The following is a 16,175-nucleotide window of genomic DNA, read 5'->3' on the forward strand; positions in this document are numbered from 1 at the left end:
ATGTCCCATGAGGATGGGGAAAGCTCCTTTCTTTTCTGCTGACCACCAGCCTGAGGCCACCTCTGATGTCCCCTCCATGGCAGAGCTGCTACTGGCATTGTCCCACACAAAGCCTGAAGCTGGCTCCAACCATCCCCAGTGCTCACAGAGGTGGATGGGAGCCCCACAGAACAAAGACTGGGACTGGGAAGGTCTTTTGGCTCATCCTACACCTTAAGGGGCAATGACAGGAAGATTGAAGTTCTCAAACCACGCACGAGTGGGGTGAGCAGGCACACGTCCCCATAGGCACCTGCAGGACACCAACCCAGCTCCCATCCCACCCAGCAGCCCCAGTTCCCCTCTGGATGCTCTGTGCCCACCACCCCATCCCCACCACCAGGATAGAGCTGGGCCCCACGCTAAGAGCACCACTCACCAGTTGATCTTGGTGGACTGGTTGAAGAGCGTGTAGTTCTGCTTCTCACATTCCCAGCTGGGCAAGAGACATACAGACCAGAGGAGAGCGGTCAGCGGGACAGCAGGGGGACAGAAGGACAGACAAGAGGTGTGGGTTTGGCTCCCCAGCTCATGGGATGCCGCTCACTGTGCTGTGAAGCTGTTTGTGCACCCGCAGCGTGAGGGCCCCGGTGGCACGGTGGCGGGGTGGCACTCACCAGCCTATGCCCTCCTCCGGGTTGTCGAGCAGCACGCGCACGATGTAGAGCAGGCAGGTGAGCAGCTTCAGGGAGAAGTTGAACAGCCGGATCCTCAGACCTGCGGCGAAGGCGGCGTGGCACGGCCATGGCCCCACGGGTACAGAGGAGAGAGGACATCTCTGTGGGGTCCTGCATGGCACACCCCCTGCACAGCCGTCCCCAGAGCACCCACACTTCACCCGGGGCTCCACGCCCCCCCCTCCTGAGCAGCACCAATAAAGCCCTAGCTGGGCAGCCAGCAGATGGGGCTGAGCGAGGGGGGGCTGCCTCCTCCCCAGCATCGCATTATTAGTCAAATTACAAGCGAGGAATTCATCACGTTTCCATTAAAAACTTCCTGGTGGGCACCCCGCTGTGCCGCGCTCCGGTCTGTTAACAAGGCAACAGGATGCAGGGAGGAAAGGAGAGCACGCACTTCTGAATTAACCAGTGGGCTCCCCCCAGACAGCTAATGAGAAAACAGCTTTGAGCAACGCTGGGCAATGGGCAGCTGATCTGCAGGGCTGCAGGCAAAGCGGGGGCTGAGGGCTCTGCATGGGGACAGGGCACAGGGGGTGGCACGTCCTGGGGACAGCCAGGGACAACTGCCAGCAGATGGCAATGGCTCCTTGCCCCCAGCACCGCGCGGGCAGCGAGCACTCACTCGATCTCTGGTTTTTGATGAAGAAGAGCTTCAGGCGCTCCTTGAAGGTGTTCTCATTGACGTAGAACTCCACCTGCACCCTGCGGGGAAAGCGCCCGTGGGGACGGTGAGCGCGGGACGTGGGCAGGAGCCAGCAGTGCCCCACGGCCCAGCCCGGCCCACGCCGCAGCGATGCTGAGCAGCCAAGCTGCCAAAAACCAGATCTGATCTAAAAGGAGGAAAATTCCCCACGTTGCTAAGATACCGCGTTGGCCATTCCAGAAGCAGCCAGGAGCTGCCAGCCCTGAGCCTCACCCCACACCCGGAGCCACCGCGGTGGGTGGCAGTGGGATGGGGCAAGGGACAGCCACCACCCGGCACCCCACCCAGCGTGGAGGGGGGGAGGGATAATCCTAGCTGCAGCCAAACACCGCCATCCCACTCACCCCGGCCCCGAGCAGGATGTGTCCCCACCGCTGCATCTCACACACGTCCAAAGCTGGAACGAGCCCATTGCTCATAGGAGCGGGGCTAAGAACCACGCTGCTGCCTGCAGCCCAGAGGGGATCGCATATTGATTTATGTTCTCATCAAGACAGAGCCTGCTCTGACTGCTACAGCTAATAGCGGAGTCAAGTGCAAGGATTCAGCCCTTTCCCCTATTCTGCTGTAGCTGCTAAGTCCTTCCAGTGCTGCTCTCATTACCATTTCTCTAACTGCTGTCACAGTCACCAAGACCTCCTCCTCAGCCAGGTCCAGGCGCACAGTGACCGAATCGCACACCACATCCCCCCCCACGGGCTTTTCCCCCCTGCAGCCCACGTGGCACTGCCTGCATCCAGACACGCTCCAAGCTGTGATTGATGGGGCAGCAGCTGCTGTGCTCGCACAGAGGAGCCATAAACAAAGCTCAGGGGGGGCTCAGGGGACCCCCCTCAGCCCGCACCCCCACCCCGCAGTGCCGGTGTTTGGCAGCTGGTGCGGATCCCTTCGGGAGCTGCTTGTCAGGTTGCAAAGCCGGGTTTTCACTTTGCAAAGCCTCTCCCTTACCAAAGACAAATGCACGGAGAGGAAACCGCCGCCTCGGGCATGAGAGCCGGGATAACATTTTATATGGGATATAAAGGTTTTAGTCAGCAAGCACATCCCACTGGCCCCAGGGTGACTGCAGGCAGAGTCAACCCTGGGCTGGGAACCCAGGAGCCCCCCCACACCTCCCTGGTGCTGGGGACAGTGGCAGCGTCCATCAGCATGGCAGCATGGCACCGCCTCAGGGCTATTGAAACAAACACTGATGGATAAAAGGGAATGCTGGTGACAGAGCTCTCCTCTGGAGACAGACAGACCATACATTCAGCAGTTAGAATGGCAACAGGGAGAAGAAACACGTGGAAATCAACTGGAATAGGGCTTGGGAGACAGCAGCTGCTTGTCCCTGCAGAGGGACAGGGCAGGAGCAGGAGCAGCACCTCTGTGCACAGCGTCAGCCGCGACCCATGGCATAGGAATGCTCATTTACCACCAGCAGCCATCAGAACACATAACAGACCCTTCCCCCTTCCCAGCTGAGAGAGGCAATCGTCCCATTTCCAACAAACCCTTATCAAGCATTTAAATGAAACTACAACTCAGCACGCCCACAGCAAGCCCTGGCAGTTCATGTCCTCACACTCCACCCCCCTTGGGCAGTTTGTGCCCTCAGTGCTGGGGCCGTGCCCTGGGGGCAGTGGCAGCCCAGCCACCCGAATACACATCGAGGTACGGGTTGAGTTCCAAGCCCTTGCTTGGAAATGCAATTCCTGCTATTATGCACTCCATAATGCCTGAGCAATTCCATTTGCTTTACTCGGCTATTTATTGTGCTTTATCAACCTAAGATTAGAAGCAATTTGTTCTCAGGCGATGAGCTCTCCCCCCAAAAAAAGACACAATTTGTTCCAAAGACTGCAGGGTACGAGACCTACCCGAGCTCAGCCCCACTCTGCAGCCCCAACACAGACACGGAGGAGCACGGCAGCTGCCCCCACCCCTTCTCCCAGCCCAGCAGCCCATGCCCCCACCAACCCTCGCTGGGTCGGGACGTACCCCGAGCTCCTCGTCCCCATGGCGCAGGCGGGCGCAGCTCTGGCCCTGGGCTGGCAGCTGTCGGGAAGCTGAGATGGCCCCGAAGCAGCGCCCGGGCACGGCCCCAGCACCACCTGCCCCAAGGCTGGCTGCTGCTGCCCACTGCTCCCAGAGGGGCTCACGTGCCCGGGATGCTTTTGCTCTATTTCATACGGTCTGAAATATTTCACCATGAGAAATGTATCTTCAAATAAACGTAGCTTTGGAAAGAGAGGAAGAACCATTGGCAGCTCCCTGCACCTCCAATCCCCGCGCTCCCGCTGCAGTTGGCCAGGAAACAGCGTTCTCATCCTGGGAAATGTCTCATTACATTTTCCCCCAGCGGGAAGCGGGATGCAAGCGAGACAGTCAGAGAGCTTCGGAAAGAATGGAGACATCTCCACAGCCCACTGCCAGCACTGCCCGGGGACGGGTTCTGGGGACAGCTACAGAGCTGCCAGCTGGGAGTGGGGACAGATGGACACCACTGCACGACACTGGGATGGGAACAGGGAGCGGGTGCAGGTCTGTGCACGTTACAGCACATCCATAGAACTGGGTGCCTGCCAGAGCAAGAAGAACGGTGTGGGCAGCCCCTGTGCCCCATCAGCAGTAATTGGAGAAGGGCTGGGAGGAGGAGGAAGGGGAGAAGGAGGTGGAAGAGGAGGGCTCCAAGTCGCAACAACACCTGCATGGCTCAGCCCTGGGAGCAGAGCTCCGCTGGCTCCGCTGTGCTCACCCAGTGCCACAGCCCGCACACCTCCCATGGACATCTCGGCACCTCCAGGGGCTGTAGGCACCCCCAGCACTCATAACCCCTGCAGCTTCTGTGTCCAGCCTGGGAGCACAGCTAAGGGACGGCACAGCTCATCACTCCTGCAGTGCACAGGGATGGCAAAGTCACAGGGCAATAGAGCCCACAGTGACATGGGGCACACAGGGCTCCAGAACCAGCTCCTGAAGGGGTTTCCTCAACATTTCCTCCATTCACTATAGGAATAAATTGAAGAAAGAAGAAAAAGAAAAAACAAAACAAAACAGTACCTCCTTTATCACAGGAGTGTGATTTTTGCCCAAGGGAAAGAGGAGATATTGCCAACCACTCTGCAGCAAATTGAACACAGCTGGAGTCAGACAATGCCACCCTAGTGGGAACGCTACAGATCAGTCAAGATTTTGGTGCAGCCCAAGAGCAAGGCTGCACCGAGCAAGGCTGCAGGTCCTCCCACAGCTCAACCCTGCCCCAAAATCAGCTGCATGAACACGGCTGTGTGCAGGACAAGGGCAGGGCAGGCGGCACCGTGCTGGGGACACAGGGCAGGAAGGCTCAGCCCCTGCCCCGCTGCAGGAGAGGCTGCAGAAATCTGCCAAAGGGGGAGGAAATCTGTGGGGTTCTACTGGGGAGGATGCCGCAATATAACCTTAAATTCTGTATTGCAGGAGTTCATCAGCTCATCGTCCCCTGAGGGATGCTGCAGTTCCTCCCCAGCGGCGGCACCGCTGCTCTCAGTAGTGAAGAAAGGTGAAAAACCGGAATGAGGAGAAGCAATTGAACAACATGCTGCATTCAGTTTGCCTTCTTTGTTTTGCAGCATTGGAGATTGATGCCCAGGAATTGGCTTCAATAATTGCTTCTGCTGATGAATCTGGATTGTTTAATTAGAGCCTGTGCACAGAGTTCAGCGCTGATGGGCAATCACCAATTTGCTGCAAGGACCTGGCTCCCTCCCCACGGAGCCGAGCGCGGGTTTGCTCCCCATGCTGGGAACCACTCTGGTTTGCAGGCACCGCCCGCCAGCCCCGGCGCCAAGAGCAGCACAGCACTCGGTGCTGTCCTGGCACTGCTCTTGGCACCTAGGGCTGCTCGCGCTCCCGGTACCGCATGCACGCATGCACAGCACTTACTGCGAGAAGGAGGAATCCATGCTGAAATCCTCAGCGTGGGGCCTACGGGCGAGAGCATCACAGGAGGTGAGGGTGGTTCGGGGCAGCGCGGGGAGGACCAGCAGGGCTGGCACCGAGCCCCAGGAACACGCGCTGCCACGGTGACATCCCCTCCTTGGGCACCCAGAGACGCTTTGCAGTGCCCCTCCTAAGGGCTCAGTGCCACACAAACACGACTCTTCATGCTGTCTGGGGGGGGGAGGGAGTTTCCTTATGCTGTTGGGGATTTTCTCTATGCTTTTTGGGGGTTTTCTTCGATGAGCCTCACAAACTGCTCGGTCTCCAATTCAATTTCACACTTTCTGCAAGGAAATTGCATTCTGCGAGGTGCTGCTCGGGGTGCTCCTAGGAACCACGTGCGCCTTTGGAGAGCTCGTTCTGCACTCACAACTGATAGCCATAAAAATGCAAATGAACAAAACAGAAGGAAGGATGAGGGTGTGTGAGGCATCAATGTTATGGGGGGGAAGTACACAAATGAGGGCAGTGGGATGCAGAGGGAGGGCTCTGGGGCAGTCCCAGCCAACCCAGCGCGGCCTGGCTTCATGCTGGCATCTGCTGGTCTCCTTGATCCCAGCACCAGCATGGGCACAGAGGAATCTGAAAGATGCAGTAAAGCACTCCGGTATTTCAAACCACATAACAGCAATAAAGTCCCATTTCAACTGAAACACGGGTCCAACAGAAAGCCAGCTCCCCCATCTACCCAGAGATCAGAGCAGCCTCCCTGTGTCACCGTTTCATTTGCTGCTCCTCTGTCATTATCTGTGTGACACACACCCCGTGCTGAAACACCTGTAGGGACACCCAGCATCCCCACAGCACACAGAGCAATGCCAGTGGGCAGCGATGGGCCCTGGAGCTGCGGGGGGCTTGGTGCAGGTGGGATGTGCCAGCAGCAGGGAGGTTTCATAGCATCATAGATGGTTGGGTTGGAGGGGACCTCAATGATCATCCAGTTCCAACCCGCTGCCGCAGGTAGGATCGCCAACCACCACATCAGGCACCAGATCATGTTGCCCAGGGCCCTGTCCAACTGTTTGGCACGTGGTGATGCCCAGTGCAACCACACCACTCCAAAATCCCCCAAAACACAGATGAGCAAAGGTGAGAGAGGTGCTGGGTCACGGACTGAATGACAACTTGCAAACTTTCTGATTCTTAACCATCTGCAAAACCTGCACAGGACATTTTGGGACAGGCGGTCCCAGCCAACAGGCTCTGTTCCAGCCAGGCCCAATCCCTGCAGAAAACAGGATTAACCCCAGCAGCAGGCACTGCCCAAGGCCCTCAGTCTCATTTGGCTTTTCACAGGATCCATCCGTGCCTCGTAGACACATTATGGGCAAGAAACAGCAAATGATTTTGTTTTCTCCTAATGCACAGCAGCTGGTGGCTGGTGGTGAGAGGACAGAGTGAGCAGAGCTCCTGCAGACACAGCCCTGCACAGCAGCTGCCATGGGGCATTGCACCGCATGGTCCCTTGCACTGCGCTCGCCCTGCAGCTGTGGTCTCACTGTGGGATGCAGGGCTGCAGCCCCAAAAACGCCCTGCAATGAGGGCCCCGGGTGATGGGCAGCCCCGGAGCTCCCAGCTCTGCCTGCTTGGTGCCATGGATGAAGCACTGCAATTTTTGAAGAAAACTAAAATCCACTACAATTCCCAGCTGGGAAAGGAGTGTTTTCAAGACACCAATAATTTTTTTAAGAGTTGGTGGGTTCCATTCACTACAAAGGACACATGCCCTGATGGGGAAGGATGGGCAGATAAACCCACAGATACAGCACCACTTCCACAAGCACAGACCTGGGCAGGAGGAAGGGATGTGCCCTGTGGGTGAGGGCTGCAAGGAGCTGTGGCCACCCCAGGATGTGACAAAGGGAGCAGCCAGGCTGGTGACTTCCTGCAGTGCAGAGCAGCAAAGGCACTGAGCAAGGAGAGGCGCAGCAAAGAAAAGAAACTTCGCAGCTGCAGACAGCTCTGACATCTGCAAGCTGCAGCCCCTGACAAAGGGTAAGGCTTTCTTCTAAGGGGAAGACACAATGGCAGGTTTATTATTAGAACAAAAGGCAACTAATGAGGCTTGCTTATGTACAAGAGTACATACCTGCCTGCCCACGCTGCACTGCACAGCCCCCTCTGCAGCACCCAGCTCGGGCTGCATGCCCCAACCGTGCCCCAGTCAGGGCACCCCGCTGCCACTCTCTGCTGTTCTGTGATTTTCTGGGAGGTATTTTAGTCACTGAAGGGGATTAACATTCACTTCTGGCTGTGCACTTCCCATTCATTTGAAGCAAAGGATCCCTGCCTCGAGTTGGGGGCCCTGGAGCCACCAGGGTACAAGCACTCTCCCACCAGCACCACACTTTGGGGTGCTCAGCCACCACCCCCGCCAGACTGGGGCAACTGGGTCTGGAGGAGCCCCTGATCCCAGTGGGTCTGTGCTCATGGGGAGGGCACGGGGCACAGCAGAGGGGCAGAGCCAACCAGGAGGAGTGGATGCTGGGGAAGGCTCCCCAAAGCGGCGCACATCGCGAAGACAAGAGCTGCACCACGGTTCTTACCATACTGACAGTGAGAAACTCATCCACAAAAATAGCCTGATGTGAGAAGGACAGATGGGAGGAGACGAAAAAGGAAAGTAAAGAGGGGGAGAAAGAGCAACAAAGAGGAAGGGAGACGTGAGCAGTTGGGCAGCGTCTGGCCAACGACGCGTGCAGGATGGGATGGGGCAGCCCCATGGCTCACAGTGTGCTCAGAGCCCAGGGATGGGGACACGAGGGAGGGGTTGGCGTTAGGGAACTTTGTGGTGCCACAAATGCAGCCCATTGAGCCACGTGCACTGCCTGCCCTTACCTTGCAGAAACACTTGGCTCACATATCAGCCCCCTCTGCGGGAGTGATGCTGAAGCCTCGCACACCACTGGGCTCTGATAGAGAAGAAGGACCGAAAATAAGCAGGGATAAAACATATGTGCACGTTTGGAGCGTGGGCTCCTGATGCTTGGCACCTGCAGCTCAGTGCCAATGTAGGGCATGGAGTGGGAGGGGGTAGCTCCCTGCTGAGCGTGGGGAGGTCTGCAGGATGGGGAGTGCACACACGGGACCAGAATCCAACCAAACCCTGCAGGACGGAGCTGGAGGACATGGTGACATGGGGTGCCCCACTCCCAGCACAGCCAAAAGTCCCCACTGCGCCTCAATAGGGCAAATCCCTCCCTAACTCCTAAGCAAAGCCCTGGGGAAGGAGCTGAGCATCTTTTCAGGTCATCCTCATTACAGCTGGCAGCGGCACAGCCTGCAGCACCGCAGCTCTGAGCTGCATGAAGGAAATGTGCAAAAACATTGCTCTTGGCTCACTGACCCCCAGCCCAGTGAGTTCAGTGATCAACTGCAGGTAGAATGTGCACCTGAGACTCGTTATGGAGACCAACACTGAGCAACCCACAGAAACCCCAACAATGGCTCCAGTCGTGCCAGGACTCAGAGCAGATCGTGGGTCTGAGCATCAGGCTGTAAGCACACATCCAGCAGGATGAGCTTGCTGATGCCTGGTGGCCCCTTGGAGGAACAGCCATTGATTAGTCAGAAATTAAATTTTCAAACACATTTGGGTGGTTTTGGCGCTCTCTGAAGCGCTCTCTGTTCAACAAGCACTGGGCCCACCAGCGTGCTGCTGTTTCTCACCCATTGCTGTGCAGCCTCCAGCCCTCATGTGCCATGGAAGGAGCAAAGTCCCACATACTGGTGCCAGAACCACCTCCAGCTGCCAGACGAGGAGGGGCTGGGGGTGGGACTGTGGAGCCTGAGGACGGGGATGAGAGGGAAGGAGCTGATTTCAGCCACTGAGTGTGGGGCGAGAGGGAGCCCGCTCCTCCCCAGAGCAAAAGGACAGAGGGAGCAGTCACAAGATGCAGCAAGGGGAAGCCTGACTGGATATGAAGAAGAAATATTCACCCTCAGATTGACGAGGCACTGCAATAGGCATGTGGAGAGGCTGGGAAAGCTCCATCCTGGGAGATTCCCAAAATTTAGCAGGACCAGTCCCAGTCAACCTGACCCAATCTCACCCAACTTCAAAGTTCATCGGCTCTGAGAAAGGGGCTCCTCCTGCCATCCCTTCCAACCTCAACCAGTCTGCATTTCCAGTGTTCTCCATCAAACCATCTCAGCATCGCCAGGTTTCATGTGGCAGCACTCCCAGTCCTGCAGCCCCAATTCCTGCTCCTGCAATTCCCAAAGCATTGGGAGAGCAGCTTGCCCTGGGTCAGACCACAGCTCCATGGCACATGGTTGCTTCTCACTGCTCAGGGCTCGCCGTGCCCCTCTGGTTTGGAGCGAGCGATCCCAGGCTCTGGGGAGAAGAAGCAGTACTGCCAGCCTTGCCCCCCCAGGGTTTTTGGGCAGATCTTCAAATCCAGATCCGTTACAGGGATGTTGGCTGTCCCTTAAGAATATCAGTTTGCCTCTGGATGCAGAGTGGCCAGAAGTTCCACTACTTCCTACCAAAACTGCATAAACAGGACACAATTATCTTGTAAAAATGTTTTGCTTTGTTTTTAAATAAGAACACAACAAAACATCCACACGTCCGGTGCTGCAGAGAGATCAACAGCCCCTGAAGTGAGATCCGAGCACAGATATTTACATGTCCACGCTGCCAGCAGCTTCCTCCCAAACACAGCCCTCAGCCTGTACCACTGCAGTGCTCACGGAGAGCTCAGCTCAGAAATCAACTTTTCTGCGATTTGTTCCACCTCAACACCTTCCCTTCCCAAAGTCTTCCCCCAGCACCATCTCTCCCTTCTATGGGAGTGAGCTTCCCACAGCTTGCTCCCTTTGGAGCAGGGTGCAGGGCAGCCATGAGCATCGCACAGCCTCCTACTGTGCAGAGCTGCAGGGTTCCTCGGTCACTTCCAGACCACAGCAAAGCTGTTCTCCTGCTGAAACCGAGAGCTACTAAAAGCCCTAGATGCTGCAGTGACTAAGAGACAGAGTAAAAGGCAAATAAAGTAGGTGAGAATAAACTTCACTGGCTTCAGCCGCCTGGAGAACTGATTTTCATCCCTGGGAACATCCTGTAACACAGCATCTGCTTCCACCATTGCCTCGCACCTCACCCCAAAGTCCCAGTAACAACCATTGCTGCTAACGTGGCAATGCTGCTTGTCTGGCTCTGAAGGAGACAGAGCATCTCCGACACGCTATCCAGAATTTCATAGCAATCTTCCCTCCTTTGTCTCTTGCATAGGCAATGAAGTACAAGCACACTGACCGTTGTTATCACCAACTCCATCACCGAGGGGAGCAAAGCACTCGCGGAATTCAGGCTCTGCAGGCAGCTCACAGGGCTCTGGGAGCAGTGCAGAGCGCTGCCAGGAACTTCTCCACCTCCTGCCAGCAGCGTCCAAGCCACCACCAGCTCCTTACAGAAAGACTGCAGCAAAACCCATGAAATTCCAACGAAATCCAGGGAACTGGGTTCAATCGTGAATTATCTGCAGCCCGGAGGCACCCGCTGTGCTTCGCGCTCTCAGCCTTCTGGCCTGGGTCCACTAACAACCGCAGCTCTGTGGCTTTTGGACATTGCCCCCCACCATCCCGGATCCATCCCTGCCTTCCAGCACTGCTCCTCGTGCCACAATCCCTGCCAAGAGACATAGGGGCCAGCCCTGGGGACAGAGCTCCTGCTCCTGGGCTGAGCCCACCAAGCTCTTCCTGCATGCTCCACCCCAGCAGGTTGGGATGGGTTTGGAGGAGCACCCTGGCCACAGGTATGAGCCTCTCCTCAGCCCAAGTTACCTGCCCCATGCCTATTTGCAGCTTCCCATACATCCACAGCCTTCCACACCTGTAAGCCCAAGCTCATGAAATCAGAAGGCAACAATTCACGAGATCTGAGCGCCTGCCCACCAGAAGACCAACCACGGTACCATCACCCAGCACACGGAGACCTGAGCTCTGTGGGCACATCAGGACTCTGCCTCCTGGACCCAGACACCAAAGCACGTGCCCTCTGCACACCTCCTCCTCGGCTCCTCCACAGGCACCGCACCGCTCAGCTGTGCCTGCTGCCTGTGCTCCCCTGGCCCACCCAGGAGCTGTGTGAAGGTCCCAAAACCCAGGTGGTAAATTTCTGCCAGCCTGGAGCCAGCCAAGTAAAATTCACCATGAGCAGAAGCTTTCCTACTGTGCTAATTTGTGCTGGAAAACAGAGCTAGAAGCAGCACCAAATTGCATCCTAGGAGATACACAGCACACAGTCACAGGTGAGATAGGTTTTGCTGAGAGGGAAGAGAGCATGGATGGGCTGAAATGCTGAAGAGATGAAAGGAAGAAAATAAACAGAACCAGAACTGAACTCCTGACACCTGCCTCCTCTTCTTAATGAGAAGGTCTAGCTTCTTCTGAAGCACAGTGCAGTGTGAACCCATTTCCATCCTCCTGAAAAACAGCACATTTTTCTTCTGTGCATATCAGCCGTGTGCTTGCAGAAGGAGGATGCAGCATTTCCTAGGGCAGCCTTCTTTTTTTTTTTTTTTTTTTTTTGCAGTTGTAAATAAATCATTCCTCAGAAGGGGGATTGGGCATCATTGCAAACATGGTGCTTATGTACAGTGCATACTGTGGTGCTAGCAGTGTAAATAAGCTTTGGTCTCGTACTGCACAGAGAAGGTGCAGCACAAGTTAGCAGCATCATGTAGCAGCCCTACAGTCTCAAGGCTGCCATTCAGACATGCTTATGGCAAACAACAAACAAACAAACAAACAAACAAAAAAACCAAAAAAAAAACAACCAAGGAATACTTATAAAAAATTCAAAGGAAGTGGTTTTCTTCTGCTCCAGCTATCTGTTTCATAATGCAACTTCAGAGCTGGGGTGGCTCTTCCACACACAGCTATCAGAAGGATTTCACCCACCACCCCTCCAGCCCCTGGTGGCACAAATTCTTTCCCTCTTATTTAAAAGACAAAGCATGCCCCCCTGCTTCCCAAGCCCACACACCACTGCAGCCCCGCAGTACCTCTGTCCGACATCGCTCCCCAAGGAGCCCATCCTCCGCGCTGGCAGCAAGGGGCTCACCCCACGGACATCTTCTGTCGTTGCTGGTGGGACAGTTTTCACGTGCGAGTTGCTCTCTGAAGGGGAATTCTTCAGCTTGGCTCTTGCCATCCTGCGAGCCTGGGCTGCCTCTGTGACTTCCTCCTCTTTCCCCCCTGAACTCTCCCGTACATAGCAATCCTGGCTGCATTCAGTTTAGAGCTGTCGGCACGTACCATCTCCTTCCTTCTCTTCTCTCCCCACTCACGGCTGCTCAGTGGAACAATCCTGCCCTGCACATTTATTTTGGTAGTGAGGGGAGTCAAGGCAAACTCCCTGGCCTTGCTGCTGCAATGGATTTGGTGCAAAATGACTAAGAAAACCTTCACTGTGCAGAAATCTCGGAAACGGCTTTGTTCAGTAAATAATGTAATTGTCTTGGCTGCCTCCTTTAAAAAACAAACGATTGCATTATGCTTATCACCACAAGCAGGGCAGGGAATGAGGGATTATTTTTTCCCCATCCCTGTTTTTCAGTGGTGACATGAGGGGGAGGAAGCTATTTCATCTTATCGCTCTGTGTAAAGAGCAGCGTGCGGACTGAATGCCAAGGAACAGACTCAGCACGTTTGGCTCACGGACACAAAGCAGCAGAACAAGGCCCCCTCCCGAACGCACACACTGCAAACTGAGCAGAGGGGAACTCGCTGCTGCCTCACTCCCAGCTGCCATCACCACTCAGCGCTCTGTCCCTGCCCACCTGGCCGTGCCAAAACAGCCCATCCCCACACCGCCCAGCCTTGTCGCTTCAGGTGAGCACAAAAGCTGCTGTTCCCTCAACGCTCTTGGCATCGATTTGTCAAGGTGTCAAACAGAACAGGGAATTCATCGTGGCCAAGGGAGCCCCAAACAGGACATAACCCCACGAGTCCCCCAGTGAGTAGGTGGGACTGAAAGATGGGGCCATGCACCCCACCATCTTCCTGGGGACGCTGGCAGCCCGTGGCTGCTCTGCTCGTGCAGATGCCCCACAAGGAGCATCGCAGCGGGATGCGGCGGTGCCAGAGCTCGTAGGGACCTCAGGGTCGCCTGAACGGCGACTCAGCACCACGGACAGAGGCACCAGGCACTGCCACATGGAGCGCCCCCAAAGCATCCCAGCAACACCCAAAACCACCCCATCAACTGCCCCCAACCACCCCAGCACCGCCTCATGGAGCATCCCAAAACCACCCCACAGAATGCCCTCAAACCACCCCACAGCTGATCTAGGAAAAGAAACCAAGTCCCCGTTTCCTGTTAACAAAATCCATGTTTCCCTACTTGGAGCGTAATTTCTTAATGGGATTTCACCATAAGACATACTTTACTGCAGCATTTTGAAATGTTAGATGGATAAAAACCCGCAGCCCATTTACCAGTGTGCCAGCTTTTCGCGCACATTTAATTTCTCCTTTTGCCTCAAAATGATTCATCAGATCAATACATTTGTTTCCTAACAGAGCCATTCCTCTCCGCTCCATGGTTTGCTTCAGCCTCATCTCCAGTTACTGCTCTGGGTCTGCACACCCCGGAGCATTGTTCCCATGCCCAGCTGCAATCGCTGCCACCAGCCTCATGGACCGGCCCCATGCCTGAGGAGCCCTGATGGACAAGAATCACTGGGGCTGGGGCAGTCAGCTCTCTCCCATGGGAAAAAATTCACAAATTCTAGCTCATGTTGTATTCCTAATTCCAGAAGAATATTAACTTCAGGGGAGATGTTTGATGTGCAAAGTGGCTTACGCATAAATCTCGATCTCAGCAGTAATGCCATCAAGCAGCAGCACTGAGCAAAAGAGGCATTAGGAAAAGGCTTGGGGAGTTTTAATAGAAAATGGAAACTCCCCCATTGTACTTTTGTTGTACAGCACGTGACAAAAAATAACCCTTCGAGAAACTCAGTTCCCACCTGTGGGAGCCTCTACGTGAAGACACCTCTTATGGGAGCGCTTCAGCACAAACCAAGGCACAAAGACAGAAGAGAGGGGAGCGATTCAAGGCAAGTCACGAGAAACTGTGTGCAGGGCCACTGCTTTCACCAGGCATTTCCCTTCCAAGGGAGAAAAGAGGTCGCCTGGTGCTGAGGCCAGAAAGCCAGGCTGTCATGAGGAGAAAAAGCAAAAAGAAGCTCTGAGATGCCAGCTGATGGTAGAGCACATTGCTGACTAAAAGAGGGCAAGGGGCTGGTTGCACTGAGTGGGCAAAGCAGCTCTGCTGCAGCTTGGAGTGAAGGGCTGTTACTCAGCAAAATGCATTTAAGACTAATTGCAGATCCCCAGTGCTGGTGATGTCAGTTTATGGCTGTCGCATGCTTACCCAGAACTCAGTCAATGCAACAGCCAAAATGCATCACTCCACACATAATGAGCGTGTCCAGAAGGCTCGCTCTTGCTGGGAAGTCGCGTGTTCCTAGAAAGAGCAATGGCTGCAAAGCGTAACCTGAAGCGCCGTGCTGACACAGTCCACACTTCACTCACGGTACAAGAAGGCAAATGAGAGCAGAAAACTCCTCGTGCACTCAGCACATCCTCCTCGGGAATGAAGAGAGCAAAGGCCAACAGAACACAACCTCCGTGACTTTGGAGTCCGAATAAGAATTGCTCTGGCCCAGAAATATTTGCCTGCTAAATGAGTGTCAAACATCTGGCTGCAAGCCAGGAGATCGATGCTTAATTTTAGTTTGAGAACCCATTACAAACTGCTGATTTCTCATTTCAGTGCCTGCATTATGCAGAGACCATTGCTGTGCCGGGGGGTAGAGGAATGGCTCGGGATTGCTCAGCAGCCATTGCTGTCATAATAATCTTTCTGAAAATACGATTTAGAACAAAGCAGATTTTTCAATAGTCTTAACTGAATCCACAGCACCGACATTATGGAATATTTTCCTTTTATCTAGGTAGCTTTCAGTCCCAGCTGCCAAAACTCCTTTTACGCACTGATCCAACTTATTAATAATAAAGCACAACATACCCCGCTATAAGGAGTTGATGAAACAGAAAGGGTTTTTTTTCCAAATTCTTCCAGCAAATCAACCTATGATGCTGAGATTGGATCCAGAAGCATCAGCACATGGAGTTTGCTATAAGAAACACTGACTGAACACCTTCCAAACCCTTGAAAAGTCCTCATGAGCGGCATCGACTCTATGTGGAGGTGCTTCAGGCAGCCACACAAGGTAACAAAAGGAGTCCACGTTTTGCCCAAAGCCTCCATGCTCAGGGCTGCACCAGCACCTCACCAGAGACTACAGAGACACCCACAGGGCTGAGAGATCTGCCCGGCTCTCATCATACCCCAGCAAACTCCAGGGGCTGCGGAGCCGCCTGCCCATGCCACCCCTCTGCGCCTCGACCCAAGGCAAAGCAAGGCTCCCCATCATTCTTCCACTGCTGCAAACTCCTCAGCAGACGCAGCGCAAACTGCATTACAAGGGCCCTACAGATTTAACAGCACAGCATCAGCACTTGGGTAAACTTCAGAGCACTACTAACACACGGACAAAAACCGGCATTCTCTTCGGCTGAGCCATTTGCTAAAGTGTTTCTCAAGAAGCAAACATGGGTCAGGCCTGCTCTTCAGTCACCAGGGGATGCCCTACATTCCCACAACACGGATTGCAAACAGCTTTCCAAACCCTGCCAACGTCTCAAGGTTGCCAGGTTTAGCACAAGCCCTGCAGCACCAGCTCCAGAGCAGCACTGCTACGCTCCGCCACCAGCCC

At 54.9% G+C, this 16,175-nt stretch overlaps 2 protein-coding genes across 2 annotated transcripts in view; both read right to left on the bottom strand.

Moving 5' to 3' along the window:
* The window catches only part of LOC110406947 (potassium channel subfamily T member 1), a 28,486-nt gene extending 15,811 nt beyond the window's left edge, over window positions 1-12,675 (bottom strand). The window contains exons 1-4 of the mRNA XM_021414068.1: window positions 12,393-12,675; window positions 1,342-1,421; window positions 657-756; window positions 419-475 (exon numbers count right to left, since the gene is read on the bottom strand). Of these exons, the coding sequence (XP_021269743.1) occupies window positions 419-475; window positions 657-756; window positions 1,342-1,421; window positions 12,393-12,541 (386 nt within the window). The 5' untranslated portion in view covers window positions 12,542-12,675. The remainder of the gene's footprint in view (window positions 1-418; window positions 476-656; window positions 757-1,341; window positions 1,422-12,392) is intronic.
* Window positions 1,615-4,284, bottom strand: LOC110406946. Its single transcript, XM_021414067.1, is given in 2 exon segments — window positions 1,615-3,761; window positions 3,764-4,284. Coding segments are annotated over 2 exon segments (825 nt in total). The 5' UTR covers window positions 4,118-4,284; the 3' UTR covers window positions 1,615-3,290.

The sequence above is a fragment of the Numida meleagris genome, chromosome 16 (genome assembly GCF_002078875.1).
Source record: "Numida meleagris isolate 19003 breed g44 Domestic line chromosome 16, NumMel1.0, whole genome shotgun sequence".
Classification (NCBI taxonomy): Eukaryota; Metazoa; Chordata; class Aves; order Galliformes; family Numididae; genus Numida; species Numida meleagris.